A 25,889-nucleotide genomic window follows, 5' to 3' on the forward strand; every position below is an offset into this window, starting at 1 on the left:
CCAAATAGATTTACATGGACCAAAAAGTACCGAATTAGACCGATTTGGACCAAATAGACTCAATGGACCGAATGAACCAAATAGACTGAATTGGACCAAAACCATGCAACGCAGGGGACTACTACTACTGCTACACGTGTTTATATATATATATATATATATATATATATAGAGAGAGAGAGAGAGAGAGAGAGAGAGAGAGAGAGAGAGGTTAGCTTAACTAGTATGATCTTTTTGGTATTAACCACAGGGAGCATCATGGCATGAGTCAAAGCTTGACAACATATGGTTAATGGCTAATAATGTCTTACTAAACACCCTTTCAGTACAATTATTATTATTGTGATCACATCCTCAAGTAAAATATGCTATGCCACAGTTGATTATAGAGCTCAAGAAAAGTTGAGCCTCCCACAATCAAAATCTGCTCTCTTCAATAGCAACCCGCGCAGATATGAAGCCAAAAATTTCTTTCTCAAGAAGTTCATAATCTTCCCTTCACTTTGTTGTATAAAACCAGTAAAATAAGATGTAGTGATGAGTTCAAATGCTCTCATTCTTCTCTCTTTGGCATACTTGTTCAACCCCATTTCAATCCTCTCATGTTGCTCCTTGTCTTCTTCACCTTTTTCTTTAGCTTCTTCACTGGGTTCTTTCAATAAGGCTTCAGCCACACATCTAGCTAATACAACACCATCTTCTATAGCTGCACCCCCACCTTGGCCAATGTCTGGTGTCATGGGGTGGAATGCATCACCAGCTACACAAACATTGCTTTTGCTTATATTTCCCCAGAGTAACTCCCATGGACGTCTATATGTTAGCCGAGATGATATAAATCCATCTGGTTCAGTGCTTTCTATGACTGCCCTCAATTGGGCAGGTAGCTTTTCTAGTTTGCTTAACACGAATTGCTTCATAGTAGCTGGATTGCTCTGTAACTCTTTGTCTACAAGAAAATGAACCATAATAAGTTAGAATGGGACACAAGTTTGCTAGTCAATAATATAGGTAACAATTATATTGTCCAACCAAATCTAATCTTGCCAAAACATAATTCTAGTACATGCAATGGAACTTGAATTTGTTAGGGTAAATTATACTTTTAGCCGTAAAATTGGGGATAAGTTTGATTTTGGTACTTTAAACTTAAAAAAGCTTGGATTTGGTCCTGGAAGTTTAATTAGGGAACAATTTGGTTCCTTTGACAATGGAGTTGGTTCGATTTTGATTAAATATGAGTTGAGTTTGATTTTGGTCCCTTAAATATGGGATTGGTTCAATTTTGATCCCTTACACATGATTGGTGCAATTTGGTACCTAAAAAATGGGATGGCTCAACATTCCATTAGTCCCCTAAACCCAAAAAATAAACAAATAAAGAGGAAGAGGAACGAGTAACCAAATTGTTCTATTTTTGAAATTTCATGAACCAAATTCAAATATTTTTAAATGGAATACCAAAATTAAACTTACACCAAATTTCTTCTATTATAATATTATTTGATAGGATAATGAAATTTAGTGGAACCAACTATCAAAGGTATTAACTTTTTACACAAAGCAGCCTCTAGACATGCCTGTTAACAACTTAACAAGAAATAAATTCAACAACCCAAATTGAAATGGAGGCTTACCTTGAGAGGAGGGAACCCAAGTATAGTACCAGAACAAGGTCTTATCATCACAAGGGCGGCAACCAAATCTGACACCACTTTCAAAGAACTGCATAGATTTAGGGCCATATCCATGACTGTCTATAGACTCTGAACAGCCCCTAATGGCAGATCTTCCTGTAAAAGTAGGCTTCTTAAAGCCCAACCACCTTGCCACCATTGAGTTCACTCCATCGCAACCAATCAAAACCTTTCATCCACAAATTGGAACAAAGAACTTTGACACGTGTCAAACTCAAAAATTGTCCAATACTGTATATAATAGGTTTACAATCACAATTTTTTTTTCATAATATTTTACACAATTGTTGAAGTGTCAAGTTGTCCTTGGTAAACAATAAAATGATGTTAGTGGTGGATTCATGGAAGAATCAAAAATAATTTGTTAACTCAATTTTTGTGAAAAGTATTTTGTTTATAGCATTACTAGTTACTACTATGTACATAGGATAGGGAAAATCTCACTATGCCAATAAGAAGCACATTTTTTACCTTGGTTTTGATGATGGTTCCATCAGAAAGATGGACCAGCTTAAAGAAGCCTGATTCCTCAATGCAGACCACCTTGGAGGAGTACCTAATGGTGCCACTCGGGAGTTCTTTTGCAAGTGCTTCCAACAACTTCTTCCTTTTTACACAACGAATTTCATGGTTTCCTCTTAATATCACAACACAAAGTTATATTAGAATACTCTCACAAGCATGAACATGAGTCATGAAAAGAGCTGTTTTCTCATTCAATGATTTATGTAATCAGGCAAGCTAGCATAAGAAGAAACAGTTAGGCTGACTCTGTTTAGTGTTAATGAGTGACGACTTACTTTGCGTGAAATGATGTCTCTGAAGTAGCAAGCCCTGAAATCGAGGATACAACTATTGCCCTGCACATTCAGATCAATTAAAATGCATACTATAAGATATGAAATATTAAATGTCAGATATATACGTGTGAGTAAAGTTGTACATTAAATAATGATAAAAAGAGAATGATTATTATAATATAGTTCGGCCCAAACTCATGAACTTAACCTTTTTAGTTAAGTGGTGTATCTATAACTTTAATTAAATTGCTTAATATCATTATTTTGCAATTGCATTTATGTACACAATAAATCTAGTGACACAAAATACTAAGCATTATATTGCTACTACATTTATGTACCTAATAAATCTACTGACACAAAATATTGACTTAACTTAGTACACAATAAGTCATGAGTCTTATAACTCAATTAATTGACATCTTTTGATATATCTAAAAGAGACATTCACAATTCAAATCTCCTCTCCCCCATTGTAACTAAAAAATTATAATACAAAAAACCTTAGTACATAATAAAAGTTGTGTTAATAATGAACCCATATAAAAGTAATGTTGATCCAATCAAAATTCAAGTCTTACTACCTTAATAAGTTGTGAAACTTTGTATCCCTAAAATTTATCCCTAAAGCCATGAGCTTTGTACTCAACTGATTCTTCATAATATTTCTAACAGTGAAGTTCAAGTTCAAATCCCTCCCCCAACTATATATATTTGACAAATGTTAACAAGCATTGTGCAGTGCTAATTAAAGTTGAACTAATGTGGTCTCACTTAATAAAAGAAATTGGATAAATAGAAGAAAAATACATAAAGCTGCACCATGCTCTTAGAGCATCTCCAATAGGCTCTTTAAAGCCTAATTTGGAGAGCAAACACACAAAAATACACCTCCAACTTCTCTATCTCCAAATTTATTTTTTAGATTGGCTACAGTAGCTCTCCAAACATGGAGAGCATTGTAGCAATTACTGTAGTAGTTCTAAACAATATTCTCCCTTAAAATAATACCCGGTTGAAATGAACTGTTCACTCTCCAAACAGTATAAAAATTTGAAGAGTCTGTTGGAGATGCTTTTACAATACCCGTTAATACAACCTTCTCTCTATATATAATATACATATATATATATATATATATATATATATATATATATATATATATATATATATATTAGACATATAGACACTTTGTCTTAGACCTTCAATCTAACATAGTGGGCCAAGATTAGGCAGTTACCCTTGAATCTGGAAATGTTGTTGGCGGAGGGAGTCACCAACGCCAACAGTATCCAAAGCCTTCCAAGCATTGGTCCAAAGTGTCAAGGCAAATCCTGTGTTTCTCAAACTATCCCAAGCTTCCAAGACTATGCTCTCAACACCCAACCTGCATATATGTGTTAACTAAAACTTCAATTTATAATCAAGAAAAATGGAATATGCTAAGCCTCCTACCAATATAACCATAAGAAGCTTACAAACATTGTAACAATAAATATGATTGGTGTTAGTGGCTCAGTTCAACAATATAAGAAATACATGTCTCAATTACTCTTAAATGGTTAGTGATACATCATGTTCTAATACATAACTTGCCACAAAAACTATACATGGGAGAGTTCTGATTGTTTGAGGGTACCTGTAAAATCCCAAGGATGTTGTGAGGCCTGCTATTCCAGCTCCCACAATCACAACATCTACGGCTATTTCCATGATGCTTTTATTGTCTGTTCTTAAAGAAAAGGTTTGAAGAAAATGATTGTATAAATAAATAATGTAAGAGAACTGAGATGGGATAAATCCAAGGACAATCCCATAGATGACAATATCATGTGGTGCACGTTTCGTTTCCTAGACACTGATTTCTCTTACGGATAGGCTCGAATGGTTGAATGTTTGAATAGTTGAATGATAGTGTTAGGCAGGTCTGACCCTAGGCCAAACATACAATGGAACCAAATATGAGTGCAGTAAGTTTTTACTTTTATTTTTATTTATTTATTTATTTTATTTAAAAAAGTGAGATAGGTGCACATATTTTTGCACGAAGGCTCAAAAAATTAGAGTTATGCTTGCATACTACAAGTTTTACAATATAAGCCTTATATATTGATATGTCTCTAATTACATTTATTGGTACATCAATTTAAAAGTTTTATAGAGTAAAATTTGATATCATTGTCACGTTAGTTTGCAAGCTTTTTATGGTAAAACTCGAAGAAAATACCTGATTTTCTTGAAGATGCAACTCACGTTTTTGTACCAAATTTTATTGAAAACGCATTTTCGCAACACCCTATCCAAAGGGGCTCTAAATTCCCATAATTTATAAATGGTTATATGTCACTCTCAAAGTTGTGATGGGTGTGATGAGTCTAAAGTCTTTGTCTCTTTAGCACCTTAATTTACGCACGTATTTGAATGACTTGTCTCTTTAGCACCTTGTCTCTTTTGGTTAGAGGTATATTTTTACTTAAGTTTCTTAAGGTTTAGGGGCTTTATAATCAGAATCTTTTATTTTAGTTCAAAACCCCAATAAAGTTAAAATTGTGATTACAGGGATATAGGAATTCAAATAGAAAAATTACCCACAGAATTAGAAACTTTTTTTTTTTTTCAATGTTGTGTTGTCAATATAATATAAGATATCAAGCAAAACAAAAAATAACAATCAATATATTAAAATGAAAAGAGGAAATAAATTATTGCAACTATTGCATTTTCTTATGATATTTCTCAGGATTCAGATTGAAAAGAAAAACTTTATTTTTTACAACAGCATCATGCTCAGGCATATATAGCAATATCTATATTCTATAAGATTGCATTTAAGAAATGGTAAGTTTCCCACAATCAAAATCAGCCATTTTCAGCGTGAAACCTGATAAGAATCCAGCCAATGCATTATCTCTCAAGAAGGTCATCATATTCCAACGACTCTCCTGTATAAAACCAACCAGATAAGACACACTGATGAGCTTCACACTTCTCCATGCTCTCTCTTTTGCATACTTCTTCAACCCCATCTCAATCCTCTTATATTCATCTTTTTCTTCTTCACCTTTCTCTTTTGGTTTTCTCAATAAAACCTCACCAAGACACCTGGCTAACACAACAGCATCTTCCAAGGCACAACACCCTCCTTGGCCAATGTCTGGGGTCACAGGATGGAGTGCATCTCCAGCTATACAAACATTGCCTTTGCTGATATTTCCCCATAGTAGCTCCCAAGGATGTCTAAATCTCAGTGGGAATGATATGAAACCATCAAGTTCATAGTTTTCTATTAGAGCCCTTGCTTGCTCTGTTACTTTTCCTAGCTTACCCAGCACAATTTGCTTTACTTTAGCCCTGTCCTGTTCTAGCTCTTCCTCTACAAGATCAAAATCAAGAAGATGATTAACTGTCACATTTTCAAAGTGAGTGACACTAAATAGTACAAATTTCACAAAACAATTCTTAGAAATTGATGTATCATCAATGGTAAAAAAGTAATTCAATTAATATTTATTTGAAGTGACACCAATCATATTGATTATGACGTAAATTTGTAAGCTTTTTATAAAGAAATAACATCATTAGCACTTTTGTTTATAAACATTATATTGGTGAGAATTTGCAAGTCTTTTGTAGTAAAATGAATAATAGTTTAGTATTTTCCTTTCAGAATATATACCAGGAATAAGCAAGCCTTTCAGTTGGGGTAAAGTTCTCACCTTTGCTTGAGGGAGTCCAAGTGACAAACCAATAAACAGAATTATCATTAACACGGAAGGCACCAGATCGAACACCTTTTCCAAAGAACTGCATGAACTTGGGCTCAAACCCATGACCACCCTCGAATTCTGCACAGCCCCTGACGGCCAATCTCCCTGCAAAAGCTGCTTTCTTGAATCCCAGCCAGTTTGCCACCACTGAGTTCACTCCATCACACCCAATCAACACCTTTCATTCACAACATTACATCAATACCATAATAAGGCCCAAGTGGTTAGACTAATAATAAACGCAGTCACATAGATAGCAGGAGTCACATTCTTACTAAGTGAATTCAAAACATATAAATTTGCTGCTCCACAAGATAAAAATGATGTTTTTGGTACTGTATAACCATCATGGATTCAGATTCATTAGACTTCTTAGGTAATTCTATAGTAGAATTTCTTAAAAACACTAACCATCCATTAATCAATCAGTAAATTTCTTAAAATTTTGATCATTCTTCAATAAATGAGTATGTTAGATTTTGCCACATCATCAATAACTTAAAAGAATATTGAAATGGTGCTGATATATGTTTGATTATGTTGATAATAAAGAATTTACCACTTCTCTGCTAGAAAAAGTAGGAAATCTAGTGTAAAAGGATTCACCATTATTACAGTACGATCACCATTTATAATACCAAAAATTTAAAATATTAATGAGGTGACAAAATCTAAATCACTCATTTTGAAAGTGAAGGATTTTATGAACTCTATGATCATGTTATGTCTAGTGAGCATCCTAATGCATCCATCTCACACTGGAATTATCCTTTTCACTAATTATTTGGTTCTTTAAATTATAAGGGTCCATGTAATAGGGATGGTTCTAAATCAACTGCGCAACAAGTGAACTATTCTTTAGGCTTTGACACAACAAAATAAAAGATTAAATGTAAGAACAGAAGACTTACCTTAGTTTTAAGGATTGTTCCGTCTGCAAGATGCACCAGCTTGAAGAAGCCCGATTCTTCAATACAGACCACCTTGGAGGAGAACCTAATGGTGCCAGTTGGGAGTTCCTTTGCAAGGGCTTCCAAAAGAATCTTCCTTTTCACACAGCGAACTTCATGCTCACCACTGTGCACATCATAGTTCACACCACCAAGCAATGGGTGTTAGCATCTAGTTACACTTAAAAAGAGTAATTTTGAGTACAATACTATACCGTTATATGAAGTGTGGAATACAAAATATGGGACAGCGGATTTTTATTCAATACTCCGCTGTAAGAGCAATGCTTTCACCTCTTGCATGAATAGTAAATTTGGTGAGTCATATTATTCACGTGAGATGAGAGAGGATTGCTTCGACAGTGAAAGTGTTATAATTTTCTACCAATTAAAAAAGATATTGGGCCTTCTCAATATTATTGGCTATAAAGGCTGTGTGATTATTGACACCGGTTTTGCTTACTGTTTTGCTTTGGCCGTCTCAAATGGCAAATCCGAAGTTTGAAGTCCTGAAATTGCTGAGTTAGTCACAAACCTGCACTCAAAAATCTCTATAGATTAGTTACATTCAGACATATAACTAGAAGCCTCATCGAGATTATTTTTTTTGAGGGAGTCAAAGTCCACAAAATTTTCTTTTTCTAGGTAATTGATATAAAATAAAAGAAAAAAGAAAAGAATCAAAGGCTTTACATGCATGTATCCAAAGCCCACAACCTAATGGGAGATCGATGGGACTTGATAAAGGAGTGTAAAATTATCACATAGAATTCTCTCATTGCTTTACTAAATGACTGCCTCTCTTTATATGTGGAATGAGAGATCCTTCTTTCCTCTTTTAATTTATTTGTGAGACCCTAGCAAAATATATATATATATATATATATATATATATATATATATATATATATATATATATATAAATAAGTGCCTATCATTTCGTCTAATAATAAAGAGTCCTTATAGAAGCACAACTTTTCAATAATTTCACTAGATTCTTAAATTAGTTTATTACCTCTCATATGAGTGATTAAACAAAATTAAATTCATTTTTATTATGGGTTCATGCAATAAAAAAAGTTAAGATTTTTTTTTTGATACAAGATAGAATTTCTATTCTAGTCTAATCTAGATGTATATGTGTGTGAAGCTTCATCCTGAAGACTTAAATCCCAGCCCTTACTCCCTATATCCCACAAGCACTTATACTTGTAGAGTGACCACTACACCAAAAGTGTGCAGAGTGGTAAAAAAAAGTTAAGATTTGACTTCTACAATAGTACAATTTACATACATGCACGTGCGCTCGAAGTGTTCTTGAGACCAATAAAAAAAAAAGAAAACCATTCATGCGTACACTTATTTGATATATGCACATGTGCTCGAAGTGTACTTGAGATCAATTAAAAAAAAAAAAAAAGACCATATACTTTAGTGACATATTAATATAATAAAATTCACAAAAATATAGAATATTTATTATATTATATTTATATGTTATTTCTTTTTGCATGAATAAGTTGTTCCAGGGTGTTTATTTTGAAGTCAAAATTCCACCTAGAAATGAAAGGTTTTTTAATATACTTAGATAGACACTAAGTACGACCTAGGTAAATTTATACTATTATGTAATTAACCCCAAACTTTATTGCTTGTACACAATTTTTTATGAAGGAGAATAAATTACTACATAAAGAGTTTAAGATCGTCCTATTAATTTTTTTATATCACTTTTAAAATGTAATACCAATGCGCTTTTTTCCCCCTTTTTCCTTAGCTTCTGTAATTTCTCTCTCTTATTCTCTTTTTTTTTTTTAATTTAATTTTAAAAGAAAGTGTAAATACAAAAGATTTTCTTTCTATTTTTTTGAATTAATTTTGACATATAAGAATAATCATGTGTTGATTATAATTATGATATAAAAGACATCCAAGAAAAATATAAAAGAAATTCATTAAAAGAATAGGGGAAAAAAATCAAATGAGAGGTGGCAAAGTTGCAAATAACAAGTAAAAGCTTTAGAAATGTGAATTTTCCCTAACTTTTTTGAATTCCATAATAAAATAAAAAGATAAAATACAGTCAAAACAGGTTTGGGCTAATATCAACTAGTTCTGAAAAGTCTTAGATTTAGTTGACGTTAACTCAAACCTCATGGTATATTAACTGTATTTTACACTAAAATAAGAAGTTTTGAGCAAGGGAGTCAATTTCATAACGGAGGCTGTACCGGTTTGACCGGTGGAACGAAATATTTCGGTACTGGTGTGTACCGTTTCGAGATAACCGCTATTTTATAAAGAGTTCAAATTTAGTAATGATTGAGTGTAAAAAATATGTTAGTAAAAGTTAAAGGGCACACAATTTATTAAAAGTATTTATAAATTATAAAACGTCTCATTTAAATATCTTTAAAAGAAAAACTCATTTAAATATCTTTGATCCTTAAGTTTTACTATCTTTTAAAATTCATTATACATTGGTATTATTTTTAATTATTATTGTTAATAGTACAAAGTTTTTTAGATGACACATGGTAGTAGGTTTTATTAATTATTATTATAATAATAATAAATTCATTAGAAATTAATATATTTGGTAATTGGTGAACCGTAGTTGAAGTTAAAAATAAAATACATAAATAAGAAATAAAAAAATAAAAAAAAAAACTTAATGAAAGGAAGTTAAGATCGAATTCTTCACGTGAGTGTATTATTTTTAATTATTATTGTTAATAGTACAAAGTTTTTTAGATGACACATGGTAGTAGGTTTTATTAATTATTATAATAATAATAATAAATTCATTAGAAATTAATATATTTGGTAATTGGTGAACCGTAGTTGAAGTTAAAAATAAAATACATAAATAAGAAATAAAAAAATAAAAAAAAAACTTAATGAAAGGAAGTTAAGATCGAATTCTTCACGTGAGTGTATTATTTTTAATTATTATTGTTAATAGTACAAAGTTTTTTAGATGACACATGGTAGTAGGTTTTATTAATTATTATAATAATAATAATAAATTCATTAGAAATTAATATATTTGGTAATTGGTGAACCGTAGTTGAAGTTAAAAATAAAATACATAAATAAGAAATAAAAAAAAAAAAAAAAACTTAATGAAAGGAAGTTAAGATCGAATTCTTCACGTGAGTGGGTGTTAGACGCGCAAAACAATAAAAAAATATAAATTATTTTATTCAAATAAATTAATAATAATAAAGGGTTGAACTGTTGAAGTTAGAAGTAAAGTGGGGTAAAGCTGTCAAGAACATAAAACAAAAAGCACAAAACAAAAGAAACTGAAAAGACAATCTAAAACAAAACAAAAGCCAAGACTTGAAGAAGGAGGGTCTGGGTTATTTAACGAAGAAGAAGAAGGGGAAGGAGAAGAAGATTGGCAAAATGGGATTCCAGCAACGTGGCAGTGACTTTCTCGTGGCGGCAGCAGCAGCATAGTGAGAGACTGTAAGTTAATATTACTGAAAGAGGAGAGAGATACTGGATCTGAAAATTTTTCTCTCTTTATGTTGAGACAACTTTTTTTTTTACACAACTTATCGAAGTGGCAGAATATAAATGATAAAAAAAAAAAAAAAAAAAAAGATACGTCAGAAATTGATAGTCCACATCTCACAGCCAACCGCTTCAATTTGTGCCCATAGAAGAACCGGTAATAAAACCAGAAAGTGACTGCGGCTAAAGGTCTCCAAACACCAAAATAAGTAGGTCCCTCTAAAATGACTCCCTTGTTTTTAGTTACTCACAAGTCACAAGTCACAAGAATCCTAATAATAGAGGCTACTAGCTTTATCATCATCCACAAAAGGATCTATCTGTAAGACAAGGCGGCTATGATAAAATCAAAGGGAATGAGTAATGAGTCATAATTACCTGCGAAGTCTTTCATGTTGTTGCCGGATAGAGTCACCAATGCCTAAGGCATCTAATGCCTTCCAAGCATTGGTAAATATTGTCAAACAATATCCTGCACTTCTCAAATTTTCCGATGATTCCAATATTAAGCTTCGAATACCCAACCTACAAAATATTCATAAGATTAAGAATCACAAACACAAAATAGTAGGACTCGTTCACATATCTTAGCTAGCAGCCTAGCACCTACATATACAAAGATAGAGAGTAAGAGAAGGTACCTGTGAAGTCCTAATGATGTTGCAAGGCCAGCAACTCCAGCCCCCACAATCACTATGTCTTCAGGTACTGCTTCCATGATAGCCTTGCTCCAAGGACTGCTTCAATCACTATGGTTTACTTTGGTTTCGGTTTTTATATACTAAAGCAGTTGAACAATTTTGACTAGAAAATGAATTTAGAAGGAAGGTAGTGTTTATTACGTGCATAATTGAAATATATTGAAATCGTGACTTGAAGTTGTGGTTTTCAAGTTAAAAATCATGATTTCAAATTACAATTTTAGTGTATTTTAAGTGTATGTAAATCTCTGTAATAGGGTGTATGTACAAGAAAAGTAGATGTCAATACAAATGCGTAAGCATTGTAATTTAAAAGAATGAAGGTGACAATGGGTGGGCACAAAGTGAGGAGTAGTTGATGTCAGGCAATGCGTATGCATGAGAGATATGTGTTGCATTATTACATAGTTCTAAACATGGTTGTCAAAATCCCGATCTGGATTCTACGATCCTACGATTTTACGATCTCACATGCTCAAAACGATTCGGATCTTTCAAGGATCTTTGCGATCGTTCAGGATCGATAGGATCACACGATTTTGACGATCCCAAACGACCTTTATTTCTTGTAATGTTTTTAAACTTAATAGATTGCTCAGTTGGACTTAAATGAAAAATAAAATCCCAATAGACCAAATTTTTCAACTCTAATGTAGAGAGTGTGCCAGTTGGATCCGAATAAAAAATATTCCAATAGAGTGTCATGTTTTGAGATTTTTGACCTCTTTAAATGATGCTTATAAATGAATATAGTGATGTATGGTAATTATATTAATGAATGTATAATTTATGTGGTTATTTAACATACAAATATTTATTTATTTTTGTTTTTTTCTCAAATAATATAGGATCTTACGATTTACGATCCGATCCTACGATCCACGATCTCACCTACCTCCTACGATCCTACGTAGGATCCCGATTTTGACAACTTTGGTTCTAAAAGTATATTGTCCTTGCATGTTTGGGCTCTAGGGTATGTTTAGAACTTATTCAAACTTTGATTTGAACTGCATCCGTACGTATGTGTTAAGACAAACGATTCTCTCCACTCATTGAAGATCAGAGATAAAATACAATTTGAACACTATGTGCTGGTTTGGATCCAGCTTATTAGTGCTGCGTCTGCGTTTTGCTTTTTTTTTTTTTTTAACCCAGCCGCAAGGTTGGACTTTTCAGCCATGAACAGTGCACAAATGCACTGTTCATGGGTCCCACAAATTTTACTTTTCAGCAACTTTTTCTTTAAAAATGGGTCCCACGGTACTATTCACACATTTAAAAATTATTTTGCTATAGTATTTTCAGTTTTCAGTTTTCAGTTTCAGCAAAATAAGTTCTATCCAAACGGACCCATAGGGTCCGCGTCTGTTCTATATATAGCGTTCGCGTCTGCTGCGTATTCTGTTTTTTTTTTTTTTTCTTCTTCTGCTGCTGCATGGGTCAGGGGGGACAAAGGCTACTGTTCATGCTACTGTGCATGAACAGTAGCCGCATTTTGCTGACTTTTCAGCACATCTGTGGGTCCCGTGTACTGTTCACGGGACCCACAAACTTCACTTTACAGAATTTTTTTTATTAAAAATGGGTCCCATGGCACTATTCACACATTTAAAAATTATTTTGGTACAGTGTTTTCAGTTTTCAGTTTTCAGCAATAAGCTCTATCCAAACGGACCCTATGTGAGTGTTTGGATTCACGTTTCCACGTCTGAGTTTTGCGTTTTCAAGTTTTCTTCTTTTTTTTTTTTTCCTGCTTCACGCGTTTCAGAGGAGACAGTTTTCACTGTTTATGTACTGTTACGTACTGTTCACAGCCGTGGATTTGGACTTTTTGCGTGAACAGTGCATCCTGCATTGTTTATGGGACCCATAAATATCACTTTTCAGCCACTTTTTCATTAAAAATGGGTCACATGGTACTATTTACACATTTAAAAATTATTTTGCTACAGTGTTTTCAGTTTTCAGTAATAAGTTCTATCCAAACAGACCCTATGTATCAGTAATTTTCACTTATATAAAAGTTCAGACTGATTGGAGTGTTAAATATAATTTTATAAAGAATAGGGAAAATTTTGAAAAAGAAAATAGGAAAAATTATTCAAACTTTGATTTGAACCTCATACATAAGATTAGCAGGAAATTTTAAGCAAAAATGAATTTTTATTACTAGTCACGTATGTGTTATGACTTAAAAGATTCTCGCCACTCATTGAAGATTAGAGATACAATACAATTTGAACACTATGTATCAGTAATTTGACCAGAATGTTGAATATATATAATTTTATAAAGAATAGGGAAGATTTTGAAAAAGAAAATAGGAATAATTACATTATTCAATCCATTTGATTTGGGTGTGTAACAAATTAAACTGTAAAGTTTTAAAAGAATTAATTAAACATTGAGATTTCAGATTAAGGTTTAATATAGATTGAGGTTATAGATTTGATTAGTGAGGGAAAAATATGAGTCATTTCTCTCACATGTGGGGTCTACCCTCATGTAAGAGGAAGAACTCATATATCCGATGCATGATTTACCTCCTCAAGAGGGGCAAAAATTGCTGATGGACTCTCTAGACGCACCCTAACTCTTCTATATTTACTTGGCCAAACCGGGTATAGTAGCAATTTACACAAGACATTAGCTTCATTGACTCTATCATTTTTGCCATACAGAAAAGTAGGACATTATATCAAATGAGATACATGGGGCCTCCTTTCTTGGCTTCCAGCCACTTTCACTCCTTTGATTGACTCCATACCTATTTCTTTGTCTTTTATTAGAGACAAGAAAAAATTTCTCTGCACATGATGGAGATATATGACAAGAGTTCTCCTTATTGTAGCCCTCTGAAAAGGTTGAAACAGCCAAACCTGCCTTCATTTAGCAACAGTGTGTATTTCACTGTTGCTATGCATTGGTATATCCAATTAATGAAACTAGTCGCAATCTCGCGCTTCTAATTATTTTAAAATAAAATGTAATATATAAGGATTAACATAGAGTTTTCTCATAAGAGAATTTCATTTTAAATGTATTAAACTATCAACTAAGAATTTTTTTTATATATATAACTATTTACGAAACCAACAAAGGGCAAGGTTTTTTTTATTTTTATTTATTTTAAGTAATGAATTTTGCGTTCCCTATAAATAAATTTTTTTAAATAAATATATATTATTTTATTTTATATTAAGATTATTTTCATCTATTCATATTATGAGCCAATTTGCTAGTGATAGAATATAGTGTGAATTACAATTTTCCAATTATGACATTTAGAAAAGAATGAGAAAAATAGCATTTTCCCACCATTAATAAATTTTAACTTGTAGCATCCTATTTTAATGTTATCTTTAATTTCAAACCAATCTATCTCTTTTGAAGTATACAAAGTATAATCATGATCTCTCTTCTTGAATACATTACTTATTTCAATACATTTATATAAAAAAATCAAATCAAAACATACCTATATGAAGATGCTTTGCAAAAAAACAAAATGTCTCATCAATCATCATTTTGCAAAATGTCATATCAGTCATCGCTTAACAATGATTAATTTGATTGATTAGGAAAATAATTTTTTTATTTATAATCTATTAAGATTATTTTCTCTACAGAAACTACAAATTTGTCCACCTAAAAAGATTATAGAATAAACAATTATTAGCAAAATCTTATAATTAAGTTTCTATGTGCATCATTATAATAATTAACAACAACAACAACAACAACAAAAATAATAATGAAAATACAATTGCAAAAGCTAAAATATGTCACCCATTCAATTATTTTCATTTCATGAACCTTTGCTTTTATCTAAATAAGTGGCACTATAGAGAATTTCTAATACAATTATTAAGAGTACTTTCTCCACAAAAACTACAGTTTTGTTCACCCAAAATGATTTAAAAATAAATAAAATTTAATAAAGTCTCATAATTTAACATCTAATTGAATCACTAAAAAAAAGGATTTTTTCTTTTTTGATTGGGAATTAGAATACCAAAATATATAAATATGCATAAAATTCGATACAAATTTGCCAAAAAGAGAAACAAATGTGAAGTGACAGTTAAATCAACAATAACAAAAAGAATCATTAGGAGGGAAAAAGTGGTTGAAACAATAAAATAAACATCAAAAGAGACAACATTGGAGAGAGAGAGAGAGAGAGAGAATTGACTTTTTTGTAGTGACCAACGGGGAAGGAATAGGGGAGAGAGGTGGAAATGAAGTAAAAGAAATTTTTAGAAAATTAAGTTGGAAGAGGAAGAGTGAAAGCATATGAAAGGTTCAAAAAAATGATACCATAGAATTTATGAAGATGAAAGGTTGGACTTGGAAGAGTGGAAGTAGATGAAAGGTTCAAAAAAGTGAAATCATAGAATTTATGAAGATATAAAAGAGAAAATTTAAACATTTATAAAGGAAATCAAATGAAAAATTTAAGAAGCTAATGATTGGAGAAGATGAAAAATTGAACTAAGAAGACAATGGTTGAAAAAGACTAAAGGTTAAACAAAGTAAAAATTGCAAAAAATTAAGATAAAAAATAAAAAAGGCTGCTAATAACATGGCATAAAAAGAACTTTTGTAAACTTTATTTTAAAGTTTCCATTATTATATAATAGTATGTATAGATATGTATATACATTGTTTTTGGTTTTAGATTCTTCATTGCTTTTATTGCTTAGTTATAACATCTAAATTCAAGTAGATGAATGTGCATAGGCAACGTTAAATATAAAGTTAAAACCGTAAGATGAATGTGTAAAGTAATATATATATATATATATATATAATATTGTCAACAAAATTTAGGAATAAAAATTAAATAAGAAAAAGAATGATTATGTAGTTAATGACATGGTGGATGAGGTGGTGTAATATGAGCACAACAACAATGAATGCTAACTTCAGCTTTTAGATATTGTTAGATATAGATGATCATCGAATTAGCTAAAAGCAAATGCTCTTGTGCTACTGTCATTAATATCTACATGTGTAACATATCTGTTTAGGACACACATTTATGTTTTCTTATTAATATCCATATCCTTTTTTTTTTTTTTTGCCAAAGTAGTGAAAAAAAGAAAATCTCTCCATGTCCTTTGAAATGAAGAGAGTACATTTCATATTAAGGATATGGTAATTAACAAATCTAAACTTGAATATAATGTCATGTCTTTTAAAGTAGTTACTGTTTCTTGTCTAAAAAAATAGTTAACTTTTTTATTTGGTGGAATAGAGTTTAAATATGACATGAAACCTTGTTCGTCTTTAAATCCATTTAAATTAAATCTAAACCTTGAAATAGATTATCTTCATTTCAAAGCAAACGAAGAGAATCTTGAAAACTCCTCACAACTTATCTTTAGCAATGATTTTCAATCCCCCATCCATCTCGCATGACACCCACACTTGCACCATAGATTAACCTTCCTGACTCTCTTTTTCTCTTCCCTTTCTCACATCCTTTAAAAAGTTGTATTCAATCAAATAAGCTTAGTTAAGTAGATACTATTTAGTTAATTTCCTTGAAAATTGAATTAAATTGAGTTAAATTAATTAGTCCACTTTTTCTCTTTTCAATTTGTATGATTGCCTTTTTTTTTTCTACAACAAATGGAGGAGAGGGGATTTGCATTCATGTTTTATTTCATGATAGATAATGCCACACTTGACAAGAAAAACAACCAGAGTTGTTTTGAATAACAATGACATATATTTCAATTAGCACATCCTCTCACTTTATGCTCATGTCAATTGATAAAATGAAAAAAAATAGCAAAAATAATGCAAAGCAAATGTACATGACTGCATTCAAGAAAAGCTTAACTTTCCACAATCAAAATCGGCTTTCTTCAACACTAACCCAGCTAGAAATGCAGCCAATATATTGTCTCTGAAGAAGGTTGTCACTTTTCCATTACCCTGCTGTACAACACCAACAATATAAGCTGTACTAATGAGCTCAATGCTTCTCCATCTCCTCTCTTTGGCATACTTCTTCAACCCCATCTCAATCCTCTTATATTCCTCCCTTTCTCTATCACCTTTCCCTTTTGTTTCCTCACTTTGTTCTTTTTGTAAAGCCCCAGCAAGACACTTGGCCAAAACAACACCATCTTCTAAGGCAGCACAACCACCTTGGCCAATGTCTGGGGTCATGGGGTGGAGTGCATCACCAGCTACACATACATTCTCTTTGCTTATGTTTCCCCAAAGAAGCTCCCAAGGATGTCTGTACCTTAATGGAGATGATATAATGGAATCCAGTTCAGTATTTTCAACAATGGCCTTTATTTCATCAGGTACATATTCATTTCCTAACTTGCTTAAGACAAATTGCTTCATTTTAATTGGGTCATCTTCTCTCTCTTTATCTGCAAGATATGAATAAAAACAAATTGTGATAATGCCAAGAAGTATACAAGGAAATGTTAGGTATTTGACATTTTTTACGATTGCTTAAAAAATCTTTTATGATTGAAGCAACATCACTTTTACTTGGATCCATCATTGACAACACTTTAATTATGCACCAATCACAATATATTATATCAACAATTGTTAAGAAAAGTTAGGAACAAAATTGTGTTGCTAGATTTATTTATTTATTTTATTTTGTTGCTAGACTTTATTGAATAAACAATGTAAACTATGATTATATTGAGAAACTATAATACGGAAATTGGATTCAAGTAACCAATCATCTTGAATTTGGTCTTACACCATACATCCATGCACAAAAAATGAGGTAGACAAAAACTAAACACAACTATTTTCATAATTTGCTCATATGAGAAATTGTGATTCAAAAACATCATTTTTATATATTGATTCGCCACTTAAACTAGTTGTATTATGCACAAATCATTTCAATTCACATTACAGTTATGAAAGGAATAGAATTTCCTTCCCATCTTACTTAGAATGAAGAAATTTCATACCATGTTTAATATTTCAATTTTGGATCTAACTATGTACAAATTGCTATAAGCCATATAATAATTTAAATCACTTGACACTAAATATTTGAACTATTTATTCTGAATCATAAAATTAATCAATTTATACTGAGATGAAATGAAATTAGTTGTTAAAAAATTTTGTATCTTAGATTTAATGTTCCAATTAACATGCTCCAAAAAGCAAAGAATCAAGCAAGTATTGAATAAGTTCTTTGGGCTCACCTTCATTGGATGTCAAAAACCAATAGACGCCATTGTCATCATAAGGAAGAAAACCAGATCGGAATGCTTTCCCAAAGAACTGAAAGAACTTAGGCTCCATCCCATGATTGGACTTGAAATTTACACAACCTCTGATAGCAGCTCTTCCTGTGAAAGTTGGTGCCTTGAAGCCCAGCCATTTTGCCACCACTGAGTTCACTCCATCACACCCAATCAACACCTTCCATTTACAAAGTTGATATTCCAATAAGGCCCAAGTGATTATACAATAAAACACATAGATAGTTTAAGTGCTACATTATTTAATTTTATTGTGGATTTGAATCTAAATTCTCCTATGGGGAAGATTTGAAACAATGCTACTAATTCACACAAGCCTCTTAATATTATTTTTATAAACTAGAATACAATTTTTGAGATTGGCTTAGGATTCCCACATCACTAATTACTAAAGAGTGAGAATATGTGTGACCTAAGTGCCCAAGTATTCATTTTGAGTTTGATTTAGGATTCACATCTATAAAAATTTTGGACAATTTTTCTCCAAATCAATTTTGAAGAATTTTCTCTCATTTATTATGTGGAGATACAAAAAACCACTCAAGTGTATTACTTGAATAATTCGCATCACTAATTAAATAGATCATGTGACTAAAATACACATGAATAATTTTATCATTCCCCATAGATCGGAGACCTTTTTCTAAAATATTTCATCTACTCCTTTACCTAATTCATAAAGAAATCACTATCCTCTTTAACTTGCTAATTTGTGATAAATATGAATTGAGCATATGTGGGTCCAGAAGATAAACGGTCCACTCATCTCTAAAATCTTTCATGATCATGTATCTCTTCTGGGCCTACTTGCTGCCTGCTTATACATCCAGCCAGGCAGATTAGGTGCGAAGTATGGACATAGAGAACCACCTTTCGGCTAAGATTTTTATAACAAAAATAATATACATGTCACTAACCAAAAATATCTCATATAGAAAGATACATTTTTTTTTTTGCTAAATCATGTAGAAGATACATGAATATACATGTATCCACCCTTTTTGCAACATGTGGGTTACCCACATCTATATTATGAGTAAAGATCTTATCCAATATATATATATATATATATATATATATATATATATTATGAATGACGATGTATATATCTAATGTATGAGATAATTAGAGTATTAAATGGGTTTTTTATTTTTTACATCAAATAAATGCTCTCAACAATCACACTCTTGTGCTTGCAGCAAGAAACTTGAACATTAACCCAGACAAAGACCCAAAAGCAAGAAAAAAGAAAAAGAAATTAAAACAGGTGATAGTGATACTAACACTAGGGTGAATTTTACCTTAGTCTTGAGAATGGTTCCATCAGCAAGATGCACAAGCTTAGAGAAGCCTGATATCTCTATAGAAACCACTTTGGAAGAGAACCTAATGGTTCCACTTGGGAGCTCCTTTGCAAGGGCTTCCAACAACAACTTCCTATTCACACAACGAACTTCGTGGTCTCCACTGCACAAACAGCAATTACCAGGCTTGCTTAAAGCATCTTAATTATGAATTATAAAATTAACATAAAATTATTAAAATTGTTACAATTGTATATATAAATTTTGGTCACCTAAGTATAGTAAGTTGTATCAATACAACCAGGAGTCTAAAAAAGGCTAGTAAGGGCCATTACCCAATGTTAATCCCACTTAAGAATAAAGTGAGGTTTTGGGAGGGATTGCACTTGACAACCCAAAAACTTTTACCATTGCACCATAGTGATTCTAAGTACTCGACATTGATGAGAGACAAGAATGATGGCGGAAAGAGTATTAAAAGAGAATGTTTTGGAGGTTAGTAATAAGATGTGTGTAATAAGCACAAAAAATATTTTCATATATACGGGGAGAGAGAGAGAGAGATTTTCAGGATAAGACAAGTAAAATCTGTCCCCATCCCATTCCCTTTTGGGAAAATACTCTTTCATATATAGATTGAAAACGTGAGTTAAACCCACGTTTTCAGTTATAAAATCAACACAACGTGTGAAAAAAAAAAAAAACCCTTCCCTTGTTATGGCAGTAAAAACATTGTAGGACAGGATGGGATTGTTGGGATAGGAAATTTAGCTATCTTTGTCAATGCAATAGTTATCTCAATCTCATACTGTCATACATTACACATATATTCATCATATTTCTCACTGTGTGGGTCCTATGGGATTCACATATTATTAGAGTGAGGAATGAGGATGCATATAGATCATATACAAGATATTTTCTTCTGTCAATGTGCCCAGAGAGAAAGAGAGAGAGAGAGGATTATTGTATGATATACGGCACTATAATCATTGCTATCTGCAAGAGCTTTAACTTACTGTTTTCCTTTGGCTTCAAATGACATCGCTGCTGTTTGAACTCCTGAAACTGTGGAGGTGTTCAAATTCCTGCATACATTATCTGCTGGTCAGAATACATGGTGTGCATGTTCTTGTATTTGTGATGGGAGCTAGTTTCATTATTAACATTAAAATCGAAAAAGAGAAAAAGTGACACTAATTAAGAGAGAAGTCTACTTAATTAGTACTTACGCATAAAACTGTTTATGTTGTTGTCGGAGGGAGTCACCAATGCCAACAGCGTCTAAGGCCTTCCAAGCATTTGTCCATGTTGTAAAGGCAAATCCTGTGACCCTCAAACTATGTGAGGATTCCAATACTAAGCTTTGAATACCCAACCTACACAAATATTTGCGTTGTTAGAGTGTTGGCTAGGATTTGCTTATTTACTTAAAGCATTAGGATCTGGCCATTTTGAGAAAAAGAGATTTTTAACAAATTGGGTATGAAACTATAAATAAATAAGTTAATAAATAAACTTTATATTAAAAAAAAAAAAAAAGACTAAACCAATTAACAAAATGTACAAACATGGACATGAATATAAAAATAGAGAGAGGAAGGGTACCTTTGAAGTCCTAAAGATGTAGTAAGACCAGCAATTCCAGCTCCAACAATCACAATGTCCTGCACTTCTTCCATGATATTTTGCCTATTTTTCTTAGGAGAAGGAGGATGAGATTTTTTTTCCCCCACAAGATAGAATGGATTTAAAGATACTATTGCAGTGGACCTATATATAGTGGCAGCAATATCAAGTTGATTAATGCAATGATGCGGTGACAAGGACTATGATTTTTTTATTTATGATCCGACAAGGACAATGATGATGAAAGCACATACGACCCCTAAAAAAAAATGATGAAAGCACATACGAAAGTTTGATCCATGACATAACTTGCTTGTTTGGACTTGGAAGCCAACCGAGATTCTGATTTAAGTGTTTGAATAGCAGCCCATGCGGGATAAACAGAGTCCAAATTTTTTTTCTTAGTTTTACTACTCCATTATATACTTCACAAATAAAAATATGTTATATGTTCATTTAATTTATTAAATGCTAAATTTATGCCTTCGATTATTTCAATTTTCTAAAATAAATAAATAAAGAGAGATTCTACCTCCATAACATTTTTACAACAAATCGTAGGTGGTTTGTTGTTATTAGTTCAAATTTGAACCTAACACTAAGATTATTTTTTTGTCCCAACAATAACAACTAGTAACAACTTGTTACTTAAAATTTGTTGTAAAAATGTTGTGGACATATCATTTCTCATAAATAAATAACCCATCATATTTAGGTAATTGAAATAATAGAAGGCATAAATTTAGTATTTAATAAATTAGATGGACATGTGGCATGTTTTTATTTGTAGAGTATATAGTGGAATAGGAAGAGTGGAATAAAAGATTTGGACTTGGATAAATATAGTAATAGGAATTAAAGTGTGTTGGGTAAAGCAACAAACGAGGGTGGAAAATATATAGGCGAGAGAAAATAGAAGAGAGAATGCTATTTTCCTTTATTTGGTAAGGGAGAAATTAAGGTGGAAGAAAAATGGGGTTGAGGGAGTTTATCTCTTCGACCTAATTTTTTTTTCTCTCTTTAAATTGGAGAAAAAATATGGAGAGAAAACTTAAGTAAATAAAATGTCAAGATTACCTCCATTTTTCCATCCATCAACTTTTATTTTTAAGGGCATAATAATAATAATAATAATAATAATAATAATAATAACTCTTATCTTTTTAGTTTTTCATCTTCTCTGGTAGATATACAATAATAAGAAATAAAAATATGTTTTATTCTTTTAACATTTTCCATTCTCCTAACCAAAGAAAGTAAAGCAGTGAATAAATTTAGCCAAGTCAAGTATTAAAATTTAAAAATTGTTCATTTATTTTTATTTTGAAATCTAGCTCATTTTTAAAATCGTAATTTCTTTTTTGATGTACAATAAACACCACAATTAAAATTTGTTAGCCCTTTTCAAATCCATATGAATAGTTAATAACTGAATTATTGTTATGGGTGGATAAAGTTTGGCCTTGACCGAATTCTGGCCAAGCCTATAAGTTTGTAGCCTAGTCCACGTGTTAGAGGCTCGAACTAACTTACCACATAAGTGATCATGTTAGGGTCCGAATAGATCACTTTTATTACCCGAGGAAGAGAAGTGGTGCCTAAGAGAAATAATGCTTTAGGAGAGTCCGCCATCCAAGCATAGGTCTTGATGAATGGTTCAAGTTACAAGGGAGTCATCACAGCGACAAAGCCAAGGGGACCCACTTCTTGGTACGAGATAAGACATGCTGGAACAGTGTTCTAAACTCAAAGGACCACCCATGTCACGCAAGTGGTAGGGTCCATGCACAAGTGGAATATTTCGATCATTATCAACCCACTAATGGAAGAGTATAAAAGAAGAGAGATTCAAAGGAGTAAGGGTTGGAACATTTTATGAGGTGAGAAACATAAGAGAACGAGAGGATAACACATTCCTTTTGGGTAAGGGTAATCTAGTCCATAATACTTGAAAGGTACCTCGGTCGCTTGAGAATCTCCTCGGATGGCTTGATAAATAATCCCAAACTACCACATAACCGCTTCTAACCACCAACAACCAGTTCAATCTTTCCTTGGACCTCTCATTGTGAGCTATACCCTTAGTTTTATACAAACTAATTGTGGCCCAAGCCCAGCAAGTGCTACCCAAGCCTGGGATAACCCCCACAATTGTTGAAATGATATAATTTGAGTTAATTAATACAATTTTTTTAATGAAATTATATAATTAGATTCACCAAAACCCTATATTGATAAAAATTATATAATTTTTTAACTAAGAAATGGACTATTTATTTAATAATAATAATAATAATAATAATAATAATAATAATAATAATAATAATAATAATTTGATGTCCTATAAACTTGTTTACAAACATGCACAATGCAATATCAAGTTTATATAAGTATATTTTTATACATGTATTATATATACATATAAACATATAATATTATCTATACGTAAACCAAGCTTCATACTCATGAGCTTATTCACAAATAGGTTCACTGATCAATCATCCCACTGTGGCGTGTCTTAACTTTTGAGAGAGAGAGAGAGAGAGAGAAGTCTATAATAAAAATCAGGAAATTAGGAAGTCGCTTTTTATTACAAAAAGGCCACTAAAAACAGAAAATGAAGAGAACACCTTTGGGTTATTATCGGAAAACTGTTTTGCACAATAATTTTTTAGAACAGTTTTCTAAAAACTATTTTGTAAAAACAAGAACCAAAAAATAAACCAACTATTGGGACTCATCATTTTCTTTTCTTAAATACAGAAAACTGTTTTTAAAAAATGGCTACCAAACATGAATGAACATTGCATGCGAAGGTTTCTCGGTTTACACTTATTGACAAATTGTTAAAGTTAAAAACTAACAACAATAAATACAAAGCATATGCATATGACTGCCTTCAAGAAATGCTAAGCTTCCCACAATCATAATCATCCCTCTTCAAGAGCAACGCAGACAGGAATGCAGCCAATAATTTGTCTCTTCAGAAGGTGGTTAATTTCCCATCACCCTGCTGGAAAAAAACCAACCACATTAGCTGTACTTATAAGCACAATGCTTCTCCATCTTCTTTCTTTGGGATAGTTCTTGAACCCCATCTCAATTTTCTTATATTTCAAGTTTATATCAATTGGTTTTAAACAAAATTTAGGATTAAGGTGTTCAAAATTTTATTTTAAGGGTCAAAACAAAAAAAAAAATTTAAAATTTTATATATAATTTTTTTTTGGGCCAAGCCGGGGGTTCCTTTGAACCCTTGGGTTGGTTGTAGAGCCGCCAGTGCTTATTGACTACTTCTAGGAGGCATTTAGTTCATTATGATGTGACTTTAATGTGATGTACATTACTATAATATGATATAAAGATTTTTTGTTTATTTTATTTTTTCTAACATTACCATAATTTAAAATTACAAAATATAGTACAGTCTTCCTAAATAATGTAAACTTGTATTCTTGTATTAAGATTACATTAATATAAAATTATAATAACGTAATATTATAGCGTAATGTAATATATCATGAGAAACCAAACCCCCGTCTAGCATTTCATGTGTGTAGGTATGAGTCATGCAAGTCCAAATTCATACATGCAAAAATTGTCCATTATGTGAAGTTAAAATGATACCATCAGTACTTACATCATAAATTAAGGAAAATTTTTAATCTTCTAATTAAGGAAAAGGTTGGACCTATATATCCCACCCTACTTATATAGGGCTTTAGAATCATATAGGACTGCCAAGCTTATAAGTGTCAGAATCTTTCATCATCTTTTTTTTTTAATAGCTTTTTGGAGTTACTATAAATTCTCCATATCCATGACGGATTAGCTAGCTAGCTAGTAGTGACAAAGTGTGCACATTTTTTATTGGAAAATGGAAACTCCTTTAAGCTTGACGTAAATTTTTTTTTTTTTTTTTTAAAGTTACTCATTTCAGATGCATGGAAAATCCTCTCTTAAAAATTAAAATAGTCCCATTATTTCTCAACCGGAAATATGATATTCTTTCCATCTTTTTATGAACTGCAATATAACTTATGTATGTCACATTGTTTGTTATCGCTTCTTTCAATTTGTTGTTCCCAAACTCTGAAGACCTGTACTGTGATTCAAGATTATCGAATGGCTTATTTCTTAGAGAAATTGAATATAATGTATGAATCTGTCAACTAGAATGTCGGAAACTTAAGAAGCAACCATTGAAAAGTAATGCACGAAATAATTTACATGATTATATAAAACACC

General features: G+C 31.8%; 3 protein-coding genes across 3 annotated transcripts; all 3 read right to left on the bottom strand.

Annotated features, from left to right (window-relative positions):
• Positions 1 to 211: 211 nt before the first annotated feature.
• Positions 212 to 4,394, bottom strand: LOC142642024 (monooxygenase 2-like). Its single transcript, XM_075816372.1, has 6 exons — positions 4,137 to 4,394; positions 3,738 to 3,884; positions 2,498 to 2,557; positions 2,169 to 2,334; positions 1,638 to 1,866; positions 212 to 949 (listed from the first exon to the last, which is right to left on the bottom strand). The coding sequence occupies exons 1-6, from the start codon at positions 4,208 to 4,210 to the stop codon at positions 393 to 395; spliced, it is 1,233 nt and encodes a 410-aa protein (XP_075672487.1). The 5' UTR covers positions 4,211 to 4,394; the 3' UTR covers positions 212 to 392.
• A 757-nt stretch (positions 4,395 to 5,151) lies between these two features.
• On the bottom strand, positions 5,152 to 11,543 carry LOC142642137 (monooxygenase 3-like). The gene is made up of 6 exons (XM_075816493.1): positions 11,378 to 11,543; positions 11,115 to 11,261; positions 7,678 to 7,749; positions 7,176 to 7,341; positions 6,214 to 6,442; positions 5,152 to 5,870 (listed from the first exon to the last, which is right to left on the bottom strand). Exons 1-6 carry the CDS (start codon positions 11,452 to 11,454, stop codon positions 5,326 to 5,328), a joined length of 1,236 nt encoding a protein of 411 aa, XP_075672608.1. The 5' UTR covers positions 11,455 to 11,543; the 3' UTR covers positions 5,152 to 5,325.
• A 5,547-nt stretch (positions 11,544 to 17,090) lies between these two features.
• On the bottom strand, positions 17,091 to 21,766 carry LOC142642319 (monooxygenase 2-like). The gene is made up of 6 exons (XM_075816675.1): positions 21,621 to 21,766; positions 21,245 to 21,391; positions 21,032 to 21,100; positions 20,010 to 20,175; positions 18,649 to 18,868; positions 17,091 to 17,838 (listed from the first exon to the last, which is right to left on the bottom strand). Exons 1-6 carry the CDS (start codon positions 21,692 to 21,694, stop codon positions 17,276 to 17,278), a joined length of 1,239 nt encoding a protein of 412 aa, XP_075672790.1. The 5' UTR covers positions 21,695 to 21,766; the 3' UTR covers positions 17,091 to 17,275.
• Between the last annotated feature and the right edge of the window lie 4,123 nt (positions 21,767 to 25,889).

The sequence above is a fragment of the Castanea sativa genome, chromosome 7, assembly GCF_040712315.1.
Source record: "Castanea sativa cultivar Marrone di Chiusa Pesio chromosome 7, ASM4071231v1".
In the NCBI taxonomy this organism is placed as follows: Eukaryota; Viridiplantae; Streptophyta; class Magnoliopsida; order Fagales; family Fagaceae; genus Castanea; species Castanea sativa.

Excerpts from the sequence above, each read along its gene's own strand:
- LOC142642319 (XM_075816675.1), bottom strand. The coding sequence starts at position 21,694 with ATGGAAGAAGTGCAGGACATTGTGATTGTTGGAGCTGGAATTGCTGGT. Across the intron at positions 21,101-21,244 it reads CAACATAAACAGTTTTATGC|GAATTTGAACACCTCCACAG; the intron begins GTAAGTACTAAT and ends TAATGTATGCAG. Across the intron at positions 17,839-18,648 it reads GTTTTTGACATCCAATGAAG|ATAAAGAGAGAGAAGATGAC; the intron begins GTGAGCCCAAAG and ends CATATCTTGCAG.
- LOC142642024 (XM_075816372.1), bottom strand. The coding sequence starts at position 4,210 with ATGGAAATAGCCGTAGATGTTGTGATTGTGGGAGCTGGAATAGCAGGC. Across the intron at positions 3,885-4,136 it reads ACATCCTTGGGATTTTACAG|GTTGGGTGTTGAGAGCATAG; the intron begins GTACCCTCAAAC and ends ACATATATGCAG. Across the intron at positions 950-1,637 it reads TTGGGTTCCCTCCTCTCAAG|ACAAAGAGTTACAGAGCAAT; the intron begins GTAAGCCTCCAT and ends ATTTTCTTGTAG.
- LOC142642137 (XM_075816493.1), bottom strand. The coding sequence starts at position 11,454 with ATGGAAGCAGTACCTGAAGACATAGTGATTGTGGGGGCTGGAGTTGCT. Across the intron at positions 7,750-11,114 it reads CAACATGAAAGACTTCGCAG|GTTTGTGACTAACTCAGCAA; the intron begins GTAATTATGACT and ends TTTTGAGTGCAG. Across the intron at positions 5,871-6,213 it reads TTGGACTCCCTCAAGCAAAG|AGGAAGAGCTAGAACAGGAC; the intron begins GTGAGAACTTTA and ends TTGATCTTGTAG.